General features: G+C 28.6%; 1 protein-coding gene across 1 annotated transcript; it reads left to right on the top strand.

The window, feature by feature from the left end:
• Positions 1–13,026: 13,026 nt before the first annotated feature.
• On the top strand, positions 13,027–16,704 carry YUC6 (Flavin-binding monooxygenase family protein). Its single transcript, XM_012222067.4, has 4 exons — positions 13,027–14,229; positions 14,919–15,167; positions 15,582–15,704; positions 15,832–16,704. The coding sequence occupies exons 1-4, from the start codon at positions 13,537–13,539 to the stop codon at positions 16,054–16,056; spliced, it is 1,290 nt and encodes a 429-aa protein (XP_012077457.1). The 5' UTR covers positions 13,027–13,536; the 3' UTR covers positions 16,057–16,704.
• The last annotated feature ends 798 nt before the right edge of the window (positions 16,705–17,502 follow it).

The raw sequence follows: 17,502 nt of genomic DNA, 5'->3' as shown, positions 1-17,502 counted from the left end.
AGGCTCAACGAGTTTAACAAGATAATATCTTTTCTTTATCCTTTTCATATTTAGTAAATTATATTATATTTATAATATATTATTATTATCTAAAAAACTTTTAATAACAGTCAGTCAGATGTGATTTGGTTGGTTTTTTCAATTATATGAAAAGTGAGAGGATTTTAAAAGTGTTTTCACCAATTTAATAAGTTTAGAGTAGAATAAAAAAAAAAAAAAGAGCTTCTAATAACACAAATTTGGAGACTGAATTTTAAATATTTTCATAAATATGAAATTGCATGATGATGTCGATTAAGATTATTTTATATTAATTTCAATTTCTATTAATGTGTCAATTTTTTAAGTTATTATTGTTGATATTGTTATTGATTAATTAATAGAAATACTGGTGTTTAGATTACTAATCTATGGTGGGATATCGTCATCCATCATTAAAGATTTGCTTTTCCCTCTTTTAACTAGAAGCTTATTGGTTTTTCAAAAAAAAAAAAAAAAAGAAGTAGAAGCTGAGTGAGTCGATCTATTTGGCAAAGAAACATTAGTGGGGCGGTCCAAATTATTAGGCTTTGCTGTATGGTAATTGAAGAAATGAGACTAAAAATGTTTTATCAACTAATGAATTATTAAATAGGCAGTGCTTGCATTAATTATTCTCAAGCATGCATTGTTTGCCTTCAATATCCATTTCCTAAGTAGTACTATTAGCAGCAATATTATGTAGACCTTTTTTTTTAAAAAAAAAAAGTTTTAGATCTCCATATCCATTTGAGATCAACCTTTTTAAACGTATGAAAGAAAAGGTAATTGATTTTAAATATTTAGAATAATACAGTTTTTATTAATTATGACATTTTAAACCAATATTTTTAATCTAGAATTGGAGAGGTATTTTCAAACTAGAATCTTACAATTTACGTGTAAATTTGAAAAACCTTTCGACTATGTAAAAGACTTTTTATTTAAATATCATTTAATAAAGTAGTCTTTATGAGTCAATCAAGTACAGTTTGATTGGCCCTTTCACTCATGTAAGAAATAAGAGGTCCTGAATTCGAGTCTTGTCGACTATAAAGTTTTTACCAATTTGCTAAGCCAAAAAAATAATTATCTTCTACTGTATAGCTCATAATGTAAAAAAAATAGTCATCGTAGAAGATTATCCCTTATCACGGATACTTAATTTGCATTTTTAATAACAATATTTTAAACTATTGATAAACTAGGAAAGAAATAAAGCCATTTATATATAGAGTAGTGATTAAGTTTAGCATGCAAACATAATTACATTGGCCTATTTAATCTATCAACAGGTCATTCATTAGGCAGTTTTTTGTTCAGACACTCACAATTGAATGATTAATTATACATAATAAATAAATTAATATTATTATTACATTTTTATAAATCATTACTTATTAATTATTAGTGTTATGTACAATTTTAGTTTACATATTATATTCTGGTGCCACTAGGTAGGAAAAAATAAAATTTGAAATTAATTATAATAAACTACAGAATGGAAGTTAGGCCATCCTATATAAGCCTACAAATGAAATTTGGGAAAAAAGAAAAAAAAAAAAAAAAGGCTAATCAAGCTATGAATCTTTATCATAACCAAGAAACATTAATTTATATATTGACACATGCCAAGATTCATGCATTTATATTCAGAAACATCAACTAAAGAGAATAAGAAATTAATATTATTAATTAACCTAATAAAATTAATATTATTAATTAACCTAATAAAATTAATATAAAGTAAATTTACATAGTGCCTCCAAAAAGTGAAGAAAAGCACATAATATAAAAGGCACTTGTGTAGAGTGTGATTAATGCATAGATACTTACAATTAATTATTATATTTTTCTATTGCAGATGAAAACAAGAATCTTTAAAATAGTTGTATTTCTTTTTTTCATATATAAAAATTATATTTAATTAAATTTGGCATAATGCTTTTCTTTATGGTTCAATCATATGGAAAAATTGAGATACAAAAATTTTAAAATATATTCTTTTCTTTAAATTCAGTCACATATATAATAATTTTACAAATATCTGACGAATGAGATATTTGAACTTATAATGTTTATATATATTTTATAAGCACTAAAAGGGTAATTAGTTATTAAATAACTTGATTTGATGTTACTTTGCAAATTTTTTTTTTTTTTTTGGTTATAATTTTTTTTAGTCTCATTCAAGCCAATTAACATGTCTAAAACAAAGGAAATGGTATAGTTTCCATAAAAGATTGGTTTATATTGTCCTCATGCCACTCACTATATTTGGGATTAAGAATATTTCTCATATATATATATATATATATATATATATATATATATATAATAAAATAGTTACCTTACTCAGTGTAATATATATATACACGTTCATTGCTTATTTATTCTCTTCGAATCATAAAAAAGAGTTTGAGGACAAATGCACTTTAAATCATGGAAAAGTTAAGTCCCCACAACTGTCTAATCAAGCTTTAAACCTAAGTGAGAGTGATTACTGATTAATTAAAATAATGATAATAATAATTTAAATATAAAACTATATATTGGGTTTTGAAAATTTAAAAAAAAAAATGCTCCAAGAGTGGAAGATGAGACCCACAATGATTCTATGTTATATATATGTGTGTGTATGCATATACAAATGTAGAGAGAGTGGAAAATGATTCTTATTGTAAAGTTGAAAATTTTGTTAATAATTAGCTATGACCTCTGAAGGTTGCTCTTAAGAGAGATTATAAAAAAGATATTAAGTTTAATTATATTTATGTTGGGTATCTGTAGTTAATTTTAAAGAAGATGACTATCTTGTACTGTTTAATTTAATGAATAAAAAAAAAAAAAAAAAAAAAAAAAAAAGAGTGATCAGTCATCAGTTGATGATTTGAATTTTTCTTTTCAAATTAGTATTTTATTTTGGTTGTGTTCATATGAAGATGTCTTAATCAAATAGATACATGATTTGTGCACAATGATCCTTGATGGAATATAAAGTCTTATTGTGTTGCTAAAAAGTTCTTATTTGAACTTATTTAATAGGAGACTTGCAATCATATGGAGTGAGAAAGAACTCAAATAGCTTTTCCTACGTGTAAAAACAAAGTCCACATGGATATAAAGCTATCATCAATTTAAAATCATATTACTTTTTTATTATTATTAATATATATTTTTTTTTTGTACAAAGAGTAAAATTTTAAAACTAACTATACAATCCTTGTTGTTATGAAACCCATTAATACCATGAAGTAACCATAAGAACAGATCGACAGTATAATGATATGAAAAATGGATTTAAGTAAGAGGATAATAACTACTACCACCGCTATTATTATTATTATTATTATTGAAAAATAATACTTGGGATATTATAATGCTAATGATAATGACATACCCTTAACTTGGTTTGAATAGTATCAAAACATAATAAAAACTAAAAAATCCATGTTAGATAAAATATAGACCAAAATTATCATATAATTTTAATTATTTCAATCAAATCTAAGAAAAGGAAAAATAATGATTAAGGAAAAAGATTAATTGCATGCTTGTAGAAGATATTAATTAGTGAAAACTAATTATCATTTCTACATAAATTTGATTTATTGTAGCCTATATATTTCTTTTGGGTTAAAAGAGAAAAGATAAATTAGAATATATATATTTATAGAAAAAGAAAAGAAAAAATTGTTGAGAGAAGCTAATATTTATAGGTCTAAACTTATGAAAGGTACCAACTCCAAAGGATGCAAACCACAATTTTGACAAGAACATATTATTACTATTACACGGATGAAAGAATGGCTACTCATTTGATTTAATTAACCAATGAGGAATAAAATAATTATTTAATTATTGAAGAAGAAGAAGAAGAAGAAGAAGAAGAAGACACAAAACTTCTTTGCTAATTACCCATTAGTTTATAAGCTAAATAAGTCAACCAACAAGTGATTAAATATAATATTTTCCTATTTAATTTCGATAATAGTGAAGCAACTTTCAGAAAGCCCAAAAAAAGAAAAGAAAGAAGACAAAAATGTTAATATAATTAAAGAATTTGCTTTTTTTTTTTTTATAATATAAAAAAATATTATAATTCCTTGTCCCTTTTGCTTTTTTAAGTAGTTTTCTTTCCCCTCTCTAACTCTTCTTCTTTTTCTTTCTGCCTTCCAAGAAGCATAAGCATTTTTAATCTTCACAATGAAGTTACTTTCTTTTTTCCACTTTTTTTTGCCTATCTTTGCCACACTTGATACCTATTTTTTCCCATTTAAAAAGTATTTATTTATAATAATAATAATAATATTCATGTTCTCAGTGCTAAAAACTTTCTTTAAGAACTTCCAAAGCTTGTTGCTTGCTTTACTTTCTTCCTCCTTAATACCCCACTTAAATTTCATAATCATTAGCTTGATTAGATTATTATATCTTAATACACTTCACTCCTCATACTATAAATAAACAAATAATTTATTTAGTGTATTTGGGATATGCTTTTGGTTTAATTATGTCTAATCAAAGTAGAATACAAAAAATTGTCAACTTAGATGAAATTTTTTAGAGTTGTTTACTAGGTTCGAGTGGGGAAATATGTGCACGCCAGTCTTGGATATCTATAGCTAATGATGAGCATAATGACAAATTTTTCTTTATCTAATTCCAAATTAATTTTCACATTAGAAATTTAATTATCATGGGTATCTCTATTTTCTTTTTATTTTTTTTATGTGGTTTATTTTGAAATTTAAAAATTTTATGATTTTAAACAAAGAAATAAGAAAAATAAAATTTGAGTTGAATGAATTTATCATGTGGGGTTAAGAAAATCTTTATATGATCCTTCTATTTTATAGTCTCAATGAAGATTATAAAGCAACGCTTGAGCATGATGAAGCCACCATCTTTTACGGACCTACAATTTAGTATCAGCATCATGTGTAACCTAGAAAAGAAAGAAAGAAAAAAAAAAAAAAAATCTTGTAAGATCACAATTTGCTGACTAGAATGGACCTAAAAATGATTTCATAAAGAAAGGTTAGTGGTAAGGGCTTGTTTGGGAACTTAGTTTTTGCAACTTGAATCACATGATGGAGATACCAAAAAAATGAAAATGGCCTATATGCATTATTGGATTCCATGTGGGTTATGCATATATATATATATATATACACAATTAAAGAGGATAGGCATAAAAAGAAGAAGTCACTAATTTAATGGCTGTATTGCACCTTTTAAGTGGGTATTAAAAGCCTTCCCAATGTTCTTAGATAAAGCTATCCAACAAAATAATGCCTCTTACAGGTAAAGGAAGGGAAGAGATAAACTAAGGGTTGAAACTTTTTTTTTTTTTTTTTTTTAAATATAAAATTTACTTATTGTGAGGTATATTATAGTATGATACATTTCTCTAGTCTCAATTTGTACTTCTTTATCATGTAATTTGTAGTTTAGTGCATAAACATAATTTAAGTGCATGAAAAGTACATTACTGGTATATTCATTTCTTATAAACCCAATATAAATAATGCACAATAATTACCAAAAAAAAAAAAAAAAATACAACTTTCAAGTTATAATTGAGAGGGATTATGGTTTTATTCAGCAAAAATTAGTTATTTAAAACTGCTAAATGTTCTAGTAGTTGTCGGTTGTCTTACTAGCATTTCATCAAAAATTAAATAGAGATATTTCTTAATCTGTTTCGTTAAACTCTGAATATTAATATAAAAGTTACGTCGTTGAATATTATAATTGATGAAGATAGCGATCTAATCTCAGTTAAAGTACTAAATGCCACGTTAAAAGCTATAGCCAAATAGTACTTATATCTTATATACACAAGAGTTTAATAAAATGTTTTAAAAGAACTAATTTACTTAATTAAAGTTCAAAAACAATTAACAGGCTCGGTCGTTCGTGCAGTACACGCGCTTGAGCCATGGTGTGAGGATTGAAGTAAGAAAGTTGGAAAGAAGGCCCACACATGAAGTAGGTATTGGTCTGGGAGACTCCTCCAGCTTAAGTAAGCCCAAATGATTGGTTGTTTGGGCTTTTCTTGGATCCCTTTTCATGAGCCCCATCTCTCTTTTTAATATTTTTATATATTTTTTTAAAAAACAACCATACTACTTTTTCTCTCTAAACACTTAAATTTTTTAATTAAAAAATATTTTAAAAGTAGGCACTTGGGTAGGCTAGTAGGCTAAGCATAGGCTAACATTCTCATTCAGTTCCCATTTGAAGGGGACTAAGAACATTACTAAATATAGCATCCACTTTTTGTTTTTCACTTTCCCAAATAAATTACAAAAGGGACTTTATATATATATACACTCCTCTTTTCCTATTGTTTCTCATTTTCTGCTCAAAATAAAATACCACATAAATCCTCTTCCTTCTAATTAGAGAATATGCTTCTTTTTTTTCCCCTTTAAAGCTATATTCTGAATTTTTTTTTTCTCTTTTTAAGTTTTTTTTTTCCGAACATGTATTTCCATACTCGGATCCAAGGAAATATTCAGGTAAAACATTTTCAAAATTTTACATAGAGATGTAATTCATATTTGTATCCAAGCGCTTGCTATTTTATTAATTAATTTCAGCTCATTCTTAAAATTACTAATTATTTTTTTTTTTACTTTCATTTTTCTTATTAATATCATAATAATAAATTCATCTCCCTTTGTTCTTGTTCTTATTATTATTTTTAATATATTAAAAAGTTATTACTAAAAGTAAAATTTGTAAATTGTGTTAAAACTTCAATTTCTAGACATTTGAGCATGTCTAGATAGTCTTGTATTAAATCTTTATTATTATTATTATTATTATTGAGAATCTTGTATTAAACCTTCAGAATTTGTGTTTTAAAAAATTGTCATTCTCTTAATGAAAAAACCAACCAAAACACAATAAAGCTATTTATTTATTGAAAAAAATGTGATTTTCACCCTATCTTCTAAATATCTTTTGTATGCCATACATGATTATTGTCTGCAGCAGAGGCACATTGTTTATTGTTTATTTTCTTCTGTACCATCTTTTTTTTTTCACCTTATATAATTTAATTATTGAGCAGTAGAGTTCGTTTACCATTCCAACAAACACGGTATCAGTAAATTTTATACATTTTTAACCTTATTACAAAAACTAAAAAATAAGGATAAAAGGTCCACTAGGCAGAATTAATTTTGCCCTCACCAACCTTGGAATAGAAGGGAGATAAATGTCAGAATATTGATGATGAGGGGAAAATATAAATAATAAATAAGAAAAAAAGAAAAAAAAAACATATAAATCTTTTAAAGGTCTAAAGAATGAATGGCTAGCTGTTGTTGAATAATAAAGAAGCAGTCTTAGTTAAAGATATAAATAGCAGTAGACTCCACACAAATAATCTTTAGAGGTTAAGTGGCATAGGAAATTTGAGAAGCATCTTTCAGGAATTGCGACTAATTAATTTTATTCTGTTCAAATGGGTCCAATTCCAAATCCATTAACTATTTTGCCACATCCCAGCACTCACTAATGCTTACAAAAGGACAAAAAAAAAAAAAAAAAAAAATAATAATTTAATCTCTAACTTGCAAAGTTCATAAATTAGCAACTCAATTTATGACAAATAATACCTTTCTAGACGTTCATCCGTCTTTAAAAAGAATGGTTTAGAAATTATAAACTGGCATGTCAAATTTTTTTTTTTTTGAAAAAGAATAATTATCAGAATTTGAAGGTTTACCTTTTTTTAAATCACAAGAGAAATAAATAAATATTTAAAAAAAAATGAAAGAAAAATCTATGGCAATTGTGGAAGAATATATAGCAAAGAAATAATAGAGATTTTTATAGCAACTGGCACGTCTTGTCGTGGGAGACAGGCAGAGGTCTTTCGATGTAAAAATGTTAGAATGAAGTATGAAGAGAGAACCCACTGCCCAGCCACCAACACATGCACATGCACCTGCACCTGCACCTGCACCTGCACCTGCACCGTCCCAATACTAACCCATCATTTCTCCTGTCCGTACAACCAGTTGTAGAAGTGAATATTACCAAAAGAAATCTGTAATCGTAGTGTGGTTGACCAACTTAGTATTGTTCCCCCTCTAGGGGAAAATTTTCTTTTCTTTTCTCGTGCCCAAGATTGTGGAAGGGAACGACAATGGATTTCATTGTTCAAATTACCAATCAACTTTGGTTTAATGATAAGGTCGGTTCACGACTTTCTGCTCTTTTTTTTTTTTTTTTTACAAGAAAAGAAAAATTCGGATAGATTGTATGTGCATTTTCCATTAAGTTATGTCTTGTTGTGTACGATTTTCTCCGAAAATAACATATTAAATTTATTATGAATTTAACCTTAAAAAAATTTAAAACAATTGGACCAACTTTATTACATAAGCTGTTTGAGCAAAAACATGGACAGGCGTATTGACTTGCCTTCACCCAATGAAATATAGTAATTTGGATTAAAAAAGTCTAGAGTTATTAGCCGTCCTAATAGCTATAAACTATTTAACTAGCAGTTTATCAAACGTTAAAAAGAAAAAGTAATATTTCATCATCGACCATTTTATTCATGGATCGAATAGGCTGCAGTTACATAAAAAAAAGGTAATTCTATGGTCCAACTACTTGTAAAACCTTTTATAATAGAAATAATTTAAATCCGATTTCATTCACATGGGTTATTTTTATTATTATTATTATTATTATTATTTGAGAAAAGAGTTTACTATTATTGAAATTGGGTAGATGGAAAGTAATGTAACCAATAATATAAATTTTGAAATGTACTAGTTTCCTCCATAGATTTCATTCATACTGTCTCACGCGAAGAGAGAGGAATAATGAGCACCTGAAGGCTTGAGTGTTACTGTCAATTTGTCTGCCACAACAGTTAGAACAAGGTGTCAAAATATAACTATATAAGTCAACTTCTTTTCATCTAAGTTAAGCTATAATGATATTCTCAAAAAAAAAAAAAAAATGTAATTATAATTGAATTTGTGACAAGATTTATTTATCTTATTTAATAACGTAAAAACACATTCTAAGTTTTGTTATTCATAAAATTTGACTAGAGAATTTAGGTAGTTTGACTAGAGAATTGAAAGTAATTAAGTGAACCGACCTTCAATTAATTAAATAAAAAGCAAATTGATTAACTAAATCATAATAATTAAAATCAAGACAATGATTATGTTAACAATAGTATCTGAAAGTTTTGTGACAAGAATCCGCCGACGTTTTAAAAACAACCACAAAGTATAAAGTTCTAATCAACAAAAGGAGATTTTTTTTAACAAGGCGAAAGTAATAATTAGGGTCAAATGCCCTTCCTTTAAGCATAATTAAACTAATTAATCATAAAAGCTATATCTCCCTTAATTAATTAATTGCTATCCACTCAATTACCTTAACTTTGGCTATAAAATTTGGTTCATTCTACTAGAAGGAGAAAGCTTACTTACAATTAGGGCAAGTAGTTATCTAATAAACCTATTTCGAGTGTAATTGATAAGAAACTTTGATTAGCCAGACACTTTCGTAAATATGGAATAATGAAAGACAACGTAAAATTATTTAAATAAAACAATCAGATGGTTGAATTTAAATCAACAGGAATAAATTGCATTTTCAAGTGAACTTTATTTATAAGATGTTCAAAGGTCGAGTCATAAAAATGAATTTTGATTTGTAAAGAAAATTATGCGTTGTTGGACAAAATATAATTTTTATAAAATTTAACATTTTCTAAATTCAGTAAACAGTATGCAATATAGTAAAAACGAGTTTGGTGACATGTATGCTCGCATGGGCATTTTTCTTCAACTCAAAAATAATGTGTAGAGGAAACTCTATGTGATATGATGTATAGTTAGGAATTTAGGGTTTTCTTGGAAAATAATCACGAAAGTCTTGTGATTTTGACCATCTTGACCATAGTCTTATGTTTTCATAGTTGAAGTTTGACTAGCATAGATTAGAAGGAATCAAGGGAACTAAACATAACATATATAGGTAAATAGGATTTGCAAAACCCTAACCTTTTCGATTATAAATAAATTTTATTTATCTTGTCCAATCATAACCGCATTTTTCAGCTTTTTTTTTTTTTTTTGATCAGCCTTTTTTGGTTAGGCAAAGCTAAGCATTATCAGGAAAAAAAAAATGAAAAATTCAAAATAACTTAAAATTTGGATAATGTTGGGAAAAAACAATTTTGAAATTTTTATTAGTTGAGAAATGAATATTAACTACTTATTAGAAAAAGAAATTGAAGAGTTTTATTATACATTTTTCTTTTTTAGATTTTTTAATAATATTTTCACATGCGTTTTTTTTTAATATAAAACTGATTTTATTTTAGAGTCGGTAATTTATCTTTCTTTATTTTATTTTAAACATTAATTTGAAGACATCAGAAGCTATAATTTCATTGGTGAATAGTAGTTAATGAGACCAATGAGTGAAGAAATCATTATGACTCAGAGACGTAGTTAATAACAACCTATATATTGTCATGTCCAAAGGTGGCCCTCCTTCTTCCAATTCTGCCCCCCTTTTACCATTTTATTTTCAATTCTAAAAAATATTAATAATAAAAGAATTTAAGTACTTGTACTCAGAGTGTAGTTGTTTTCTTCTGTACACATGTATAATTTCCTTACTGCAACCAGTGAAATTTTTAGTGATGTTAATAATTGTACTTGTCAAGTTGCTGATCCTCTTTAAGATTCAGCACTGCATTTTGTACCAAAGGATATCCTGCAGCCTGGTTCCAGATCTTGGGAAATTATGCATAATTTGTATACCATATGCATAACCAATTAGTATTACCAAATGCGTTTCTAGGCTCGGATTATTGTAGCATTCAGGTAAAATAAAAGGCGGAGCTAAAATCTGAAAATGGAGATAAAATAATTGAAAGCATGTTAAATGGGTTAGGATTCGAGGCTCATTAATTTTGAATAATTTTTAAAAAACAAAATAAAAAAGAAAACAATTGCTTCCTTTTCGTATACATAAATTGTCTCTAGATAAAACTCTTTTAACAGTACATTTCTATATTTTGAATTCTTAATTTTGTAAGTAAGCTCATACGAAAGGTATGACTACGGTCTTTTAGCATTAATGAAAGGAAAAATGATTGTTGATTGAAAGATAGTAACAACATTGTTATCACGTTGTTGGCGGTTGCTATAAACACGATAGAAAGCATTGAGCATTGAATAAAAATGTTGAAAAGAAAAGGAAATAAAAATCTTTAATTTAATTTAATTAATCTACTTAGCAATGTACACGTTGCATTGGCTTACCTTTTTCTTGATTAATTGATATTAATAATTGGGATAATTAGATAATTTATCCATAGAAAAAATCCACGAATTATTTGTCTTTCTTTTTCTAGATATGAGGTCTGATTTAATGTGATTGTAATCATTTCAAGATTAACGTGTCATTTTGACCCGACGTCAGAGTAAAAAACACTAACTATTGCTAGTCTTTTAATTTGAAAATTTTTTATAAAAAAAAAAAAAAACGTTTTTAGCACCATTTGTACAAAACACAAAATCAGTGCAAAGGACTGTAATACCCTTCAAAAATGTTAAACAAGTCTGGCCTTACTGATGTGGTTTCAGGTTGAAATTGTAAATACATGTTTATTGTGCCCGGTTGTAGTAACTCTTTTTATTTATATATTATTATTTTCATTAATATTATAATTTTTTGTCATAACAAACTACTAATAAGAGTCAATCCAATGTGTGATTACTCTTTTTATTTTTTATAAAAATAAAAATAGAAAGAAATATCAAATTAAAGTATTTTCAATTATATAAAATTTTATTATTTTACTACAGGGTTTATGATGTTATTCTCATCCGTTCCTTTTTCTTTTTCCAGCTAATAAAAAGAATAATTTACTTTTGGCGAAATAGAAAATAAAAATTGATGATAAAAACGACCGTTGACATCATCAAGCTAATTATAATGTTAAGAGTAATACGTATAGATTCACTATGAGCAGCACCTTAACCATCAAATCAAAATTGTAAATAAGCAAAAATAACAAAGTCAACCCAAAGTTTTATTAGTTGGAATTTTACATGATTGACTTTTGGATCTAATAAGAGATTCTAAGAGTACGTCCAATTGAATTTAAAGGGCACATCATAATTACCCAAATCAAATGCACATGAATTGAAATCTCTCAAATTTTCATTTGAAACTTGTCTTTTTTTTTCTTTTTTTTTTTTCTTTTCCCTGATTAATTGATTACATGTCATTAAATTTCTATGTGGAAGACATCCTACTTACAATTCACACTTCCACCCTATGGCCCAAGTTGCCGGTACAACCCATTAACCCTTAGCCAGCCAATACTCACTAATTAACAATAATAATTACTTAATTCAATAGGAGTATGGTTACCCATCTACTAATCTAACTTTAATTCCAATGCTAACTACATTTTTATAAAAGGTTAACCTGCGTAATACTATAATATTTTACCTTTTAATATTTTATAAAAAGTTATTCGAACAGCTAACAATTAAACTATACCCAAATAATTAACGGCTACTAAAATATTTAATTTTGTCGAATAGGAACATGCGCACCAACCGCTACTACTAATACATCCGATAACTACCGAAGCACGAAGAAGGCCAAATGCTGGAACCAAATTAGTTTATAATTGTAGGTAAAGTAAAAAGATTAATTCTTTAAAGATCTTCTCCTTTACTAATCAGAAAACCCAATGATATCAACAATTCACTTTTATGACAAGTATGGTGACGTTCTTGTAAGTCTTCAACTGGGCTTATAGGTTGATTTTTATTTTTATTTTTATTTTTATTATATACCTAATTATATAAAATAAATGTATATTTGAATATTATTATTATTATAATAGATGTAATGTCCCTACTTGTGTTACTAACACTTTACCACTCCTAACCCATCATATAAATTCTCCTATGAACAAAAGGAATATATATAGACATATCACCATCCCTCTCATTCTCTCTCTCACATTCATTCTTGAATGCTGGTTTAGTTCTTGCTCATCTTCCGCTGCTAACCTGTACCGTTCAACAACAACAAAAACAGCAAGAGAGATTAAAAACAAAATAGAAAAAAAAAAAAAAAAACAATTATTCTCACTGGTACGTAAGACCCCCCTCTCCTCTCTCTCTTTCTCTCTCTCTCTCTCTTAATCTTCTCCAGTATTTAAGGAATACCCTTATGGAGAGCTAATTAATCTCTCTCAATTACCCTCTAATTAAATCTGGGGCTAATTTTTCAATTTAGTCTCCACTATTCGCTCTTCAACACAGTTTTAGCCAAATGGATTTTCTTCAGTTTTTTAATTTTGCTTAAACTCAAATTTCGTGTTGTTGACATAAACATTTACTACTAGTCCTTGTTTCTTTAATATACTACTAGTACTAGTAGTAAAGGTGGTAGTAGAAAACTTGGTTTTCTTGTTATTGAATCTGTTTGATGGGTTGCCTAAGAGAAATAGAAGGCAAACAAGCTCATGATCCAATATTCATTGAAAATATGAAAAGATCATGTCCAAGGTGTGTATGCGTGCCAGGGCCAGTAATTGTAGGAGCAGGGCCGTCAGGATTAGCGGTAGCTGCTTGTTTGAAAGAAAGAGGAGTTCAAAGTACAGTATTAGAAAGATCCAACTGTATAGCTTCTTTATGGCAGTTAAAGACTTATGATCGGCTTAGACTTCACTTGCCAAAGCAATTCTGTCAACTTCCTCTTATGGGGTTTCCAGATGACTTTCCAACCTATCCTACAAAGCAACAATTTATTGACTACTTAGAAAAATATGCAGAGAAATTTGATATTAGGCCACGGTTTAATGAGACTGTATCGTGTGCAGAATATGATAAAGTTATTGGGTTTTGGCGCGTGAGGACTGTGGGGCCTAAAGCGGAGGAGGTGGAATATGTTTGCCGGTGGTTGGTGGTGGCTACCGGAGAGAATGCGGAGGCGGTGGTGCCTGAGATTGAAGGAATGGGGGAATTTGGAGGAGATATAAGGCATACAAGTTTGTATAGAAGTGGAGAAGAGTTTAGTGGTAAAAGGGTTTTGGTTGTTGGTTGTGGGAATTCAGGAATGGAGGTTTGTTTAGATCTATGCAATCATAGTGCAAAGCCTTCACTTGTGGTTAGAGATACAGTAAGTACCCTTTTCTTTCTCTCTCTTTCCTTAAAGCAAAACAAACGCACTATTGAAAGGTTCTTTCTTTCTTTATGCCTTTTTGTCAAATTCAGTTCTACGCTTCCTCCTAACACTAGTTTGTTTTTAATTGATAAGAAATACCCTTTATAGAATCAGAATAAAGAAACAAAACCCAGATTTTTTTATTTTTTTAAATGAATGAAAAACTCAAGCAGAAATTGCACTTGAAAGGTTCTTTCTTTATATATGCCTCTTTGTCAAATTCAGTTTTAGATTTCTTCATAAGACTAGTTTTTTCATTGAATAAGAAATACCCTCTATAAATGCAGCATAAATAAGCAAAACCCATATTTTATTTTTCAAAATTTTTGGAAATTTTAAATGAAAATTGAAGTAAAACCTAATGGAGTACATGTTAAAAAAAAGCAATAGTTATTAAGGCTCGTAATTTCTTTCATTCATTCATGTAACGATTTGAAAGAGATCGTGCTAGTGGGCTTCAAGTCCCAACAGCAACTTATTTTTGAGTGGATGTGTGAAATTTTCTTTTATGTCAACAAAAACAAAAAAAAATAAAAATAAAAATTCTCTTAGAACTTTCACTTTCTTGGAATACTCGAGCATGCGCAAGATTGAAGTAAATATGAAATGATTTACATTTATTTGTGTTGATTGTTGTTGAATAGGTGCATATACTACCAAGAGAGATGCTAGGAAAATCAACGTTCGGGCTATCTATGTGGTTGCTTAAGTGGTTGCCTACGAGAACTGTGGATCGGCTGCTGCTGGTGTTGTCAAGAATTGTGCTCGGAGATACGGCGAGATTGGGATTGGACCGGCCGCAATTGGGTCCCCTTGAACTCAAGAACTTGTCAGGAAAGACCCCAGTATTAGATGTTGGGACACTAGCAAAGATCAAAAGTGGAGACATTAAGGTACTTTCGTTCCTAATCATATCATATCATCTTCTTGTATATCACATCACTTTTTCACAACTCTTACGCTTTGCTTGCTTTCTTTGATGGATTCTTACTGTTTCAAAACAATCGTACCTTTTGCTTTTCTTGATTTCATAGGCACTGTCTCTCTTACCTCCACCCCATTTTCTCCCTTTTTGTTCCCTTTCCTTTTTCTTTTTCTTTTTTCTTTTTTTTTTCCATTAACCCATTAATTGTTTAAGCTCCAAGAATTTTTTTTCCACTTCCTATTCAATTGGACTTAATTAAATTTATACTTTTAATCTTTTGCACTATAAGATAGATAATTATTAGAGTACAACTAGTTTAGTGTTTTAAATTGAATTCTTGAACATATTTTTTTAGTAATAGAAATAATTATTGTTTGTGTAGGTCTGTCCAGGAATTAAGAGGCTGAAAAGACACAGTGTTGAGTTTGTTAATGGGAAAACAGAGAACTTTGATGCCATTATCTTAGCAACAGGATACAAAAGCAATGTACCATCTTGGCTAAAGGTAGCCTTTTTAACTTTTATTAATATTTTTATTTTATCCCTATCTTTTTATCAAGTGTGTGTGTGTTGATCCATAAGGATACATTAAGTTAAAAAATAATAATTATGGGCTTGAATTGAATTGTCAGGAAGAAAAAATGTTTTCGGAGAAAGATGGGTTACCAAGAAGGCCATTTCCAAATGGGTGGAAAGGGGAGTGTGGGCTATATGCAGTGGGGTTCACTAAACGTGGTATTCTTGGTGCTTCAATGGATGCTCAAAGAATAGCAGAAGACATTGAAAGGTGTTGGAAAGCTGAAGCTAAACACTCTATGGCTTTTGCTAAATCACTTTTGCCTCAATCATCACCATGAATATTATTTTTTGAAAAATTTTTTGGTTTTTGATTTACATATAATAATATATAGAGAAAGAGAAAAAAAAAAAGAATTATTTCTTTGGAAAAAAATACAGGAGAGATATTTGGAGGATTTTTCTTTTTCTTCTTCTTCTTCTTCTTCTTCTTCTTTTTCCATAGTGCCAATGGACACAATTTTGGTACTAAAAAAAAAAAGAGAAAAGAAGGAAGAAGAAGAAGAGAGTTTACTTTGTAGCTGGGAAAGGAGGATTAGAGGAGAAGAGAAAAGAAAAGAAAAGAAGGTTTGTTTGTGGGGGGACCTCAGCTATGTGTACATGTTGTACATTACCATTTTTCTCTAATTAGGTATGACTTTCTAGAGAGGGGAAAGAGAAGGGAGGGAGAGGGTGGTAGGTTGTTTGGCATTTGTTTGCTAAGTGATTTTGGTTATTGTGCTTAACCTTTTCTTTACTTTATTTTTTCAAAAAAATTAGTGGGGGAGTTTGGAGAAGATAACATTCTGTATGTTTTTCCCTAATCTTTTCTTTTTCAATTTTTTCCAATTTTTTTAGGGTTTTTTTTTTTTATTTTTATGTTTCTTGTCGTAACTTTTAATGAAAATTGAAATGACTTCTAATTGAAATTTCTTACTTTCTTTTTTATAGATCGTTGAATTTTCTCTTTCTTTTTATTTTATTTGGCTTTGACTAGAGTTCGAAGTTCCCATTAATCTCGTAAACAAATCGAGTACAAATGAATTAAATCTAGTTGATACAATTTGCAGCAAGCAGGACCACTGTATGAGCATATGATGATCACCAGAATCTTAATAATTATTAAATGAATCTCATTCGGCTTTTCATTGCCCATTACAAAACTGATATGCATGTGTGCACCAACCCTTGTGAAATCATGAGTCCACTAAAAGCTTAATGACCCATTTGGGTTCCAAACAACACTAACCCAATACATATATATATATATATATAAGAAAACACAGAACGCATGCGCGGATTATAAACGTCGCCGTTTTCAAGTCCCAACATCTTTATATTCAGAAAGATATTATTTTACACACTCGCTTGATGTAGAAATTAGATAAAAGATTAAGTTCTTCGTGATCTAAATAATTTAAGAAATTTCGTTTATGCCCAGTTTCAAGAGGATCTAAGAAACGTTAGAATTGTGGTATTGGTGAGCCAATAGAGCAAAGTGCTTGAGCATGCATGAGGTTTCGTTTTGGGGGTAAGTAGGTAAACCTGAAATGGGCAAGCAATTGTGATATTCTTGGAATCTTCTTAACTAAAAGTGATAATGGTGCTCTTCAAAGGCCATTTACATATCAAGTGAATGGGGAGACCCACCAACAGTCACTATTTTGATATTTTAATCAACCAGATTAAAAGTTCAATTATTTTGGCAAAAAATTGAAATCACTTAGATATTGATTGATCTCTGACCC

This window comes from Jatropha curcas, chromosome 8, assembly GCF_041381405.1.
Source record: "Jatropha curcas cultivar XTBG-Jc1 chromosome 8, XTBG_Jcur_1.0, whole genome shotgun sequence".
In the NCBI taxonomy this organism is placed as follows: domain Eukaryota; kingdom Viridiplantae; phylum Streptophyta; class Magnoliopsida; order Malpighiales; family Euphorbiaceae; genus Jatropha; species Jatropha curcas.
The sequence above is the reverse complement of the archived record's forward strand: the minus strand, read 5'-3'. Positions and strand labels throughout refer to the sequence as shown.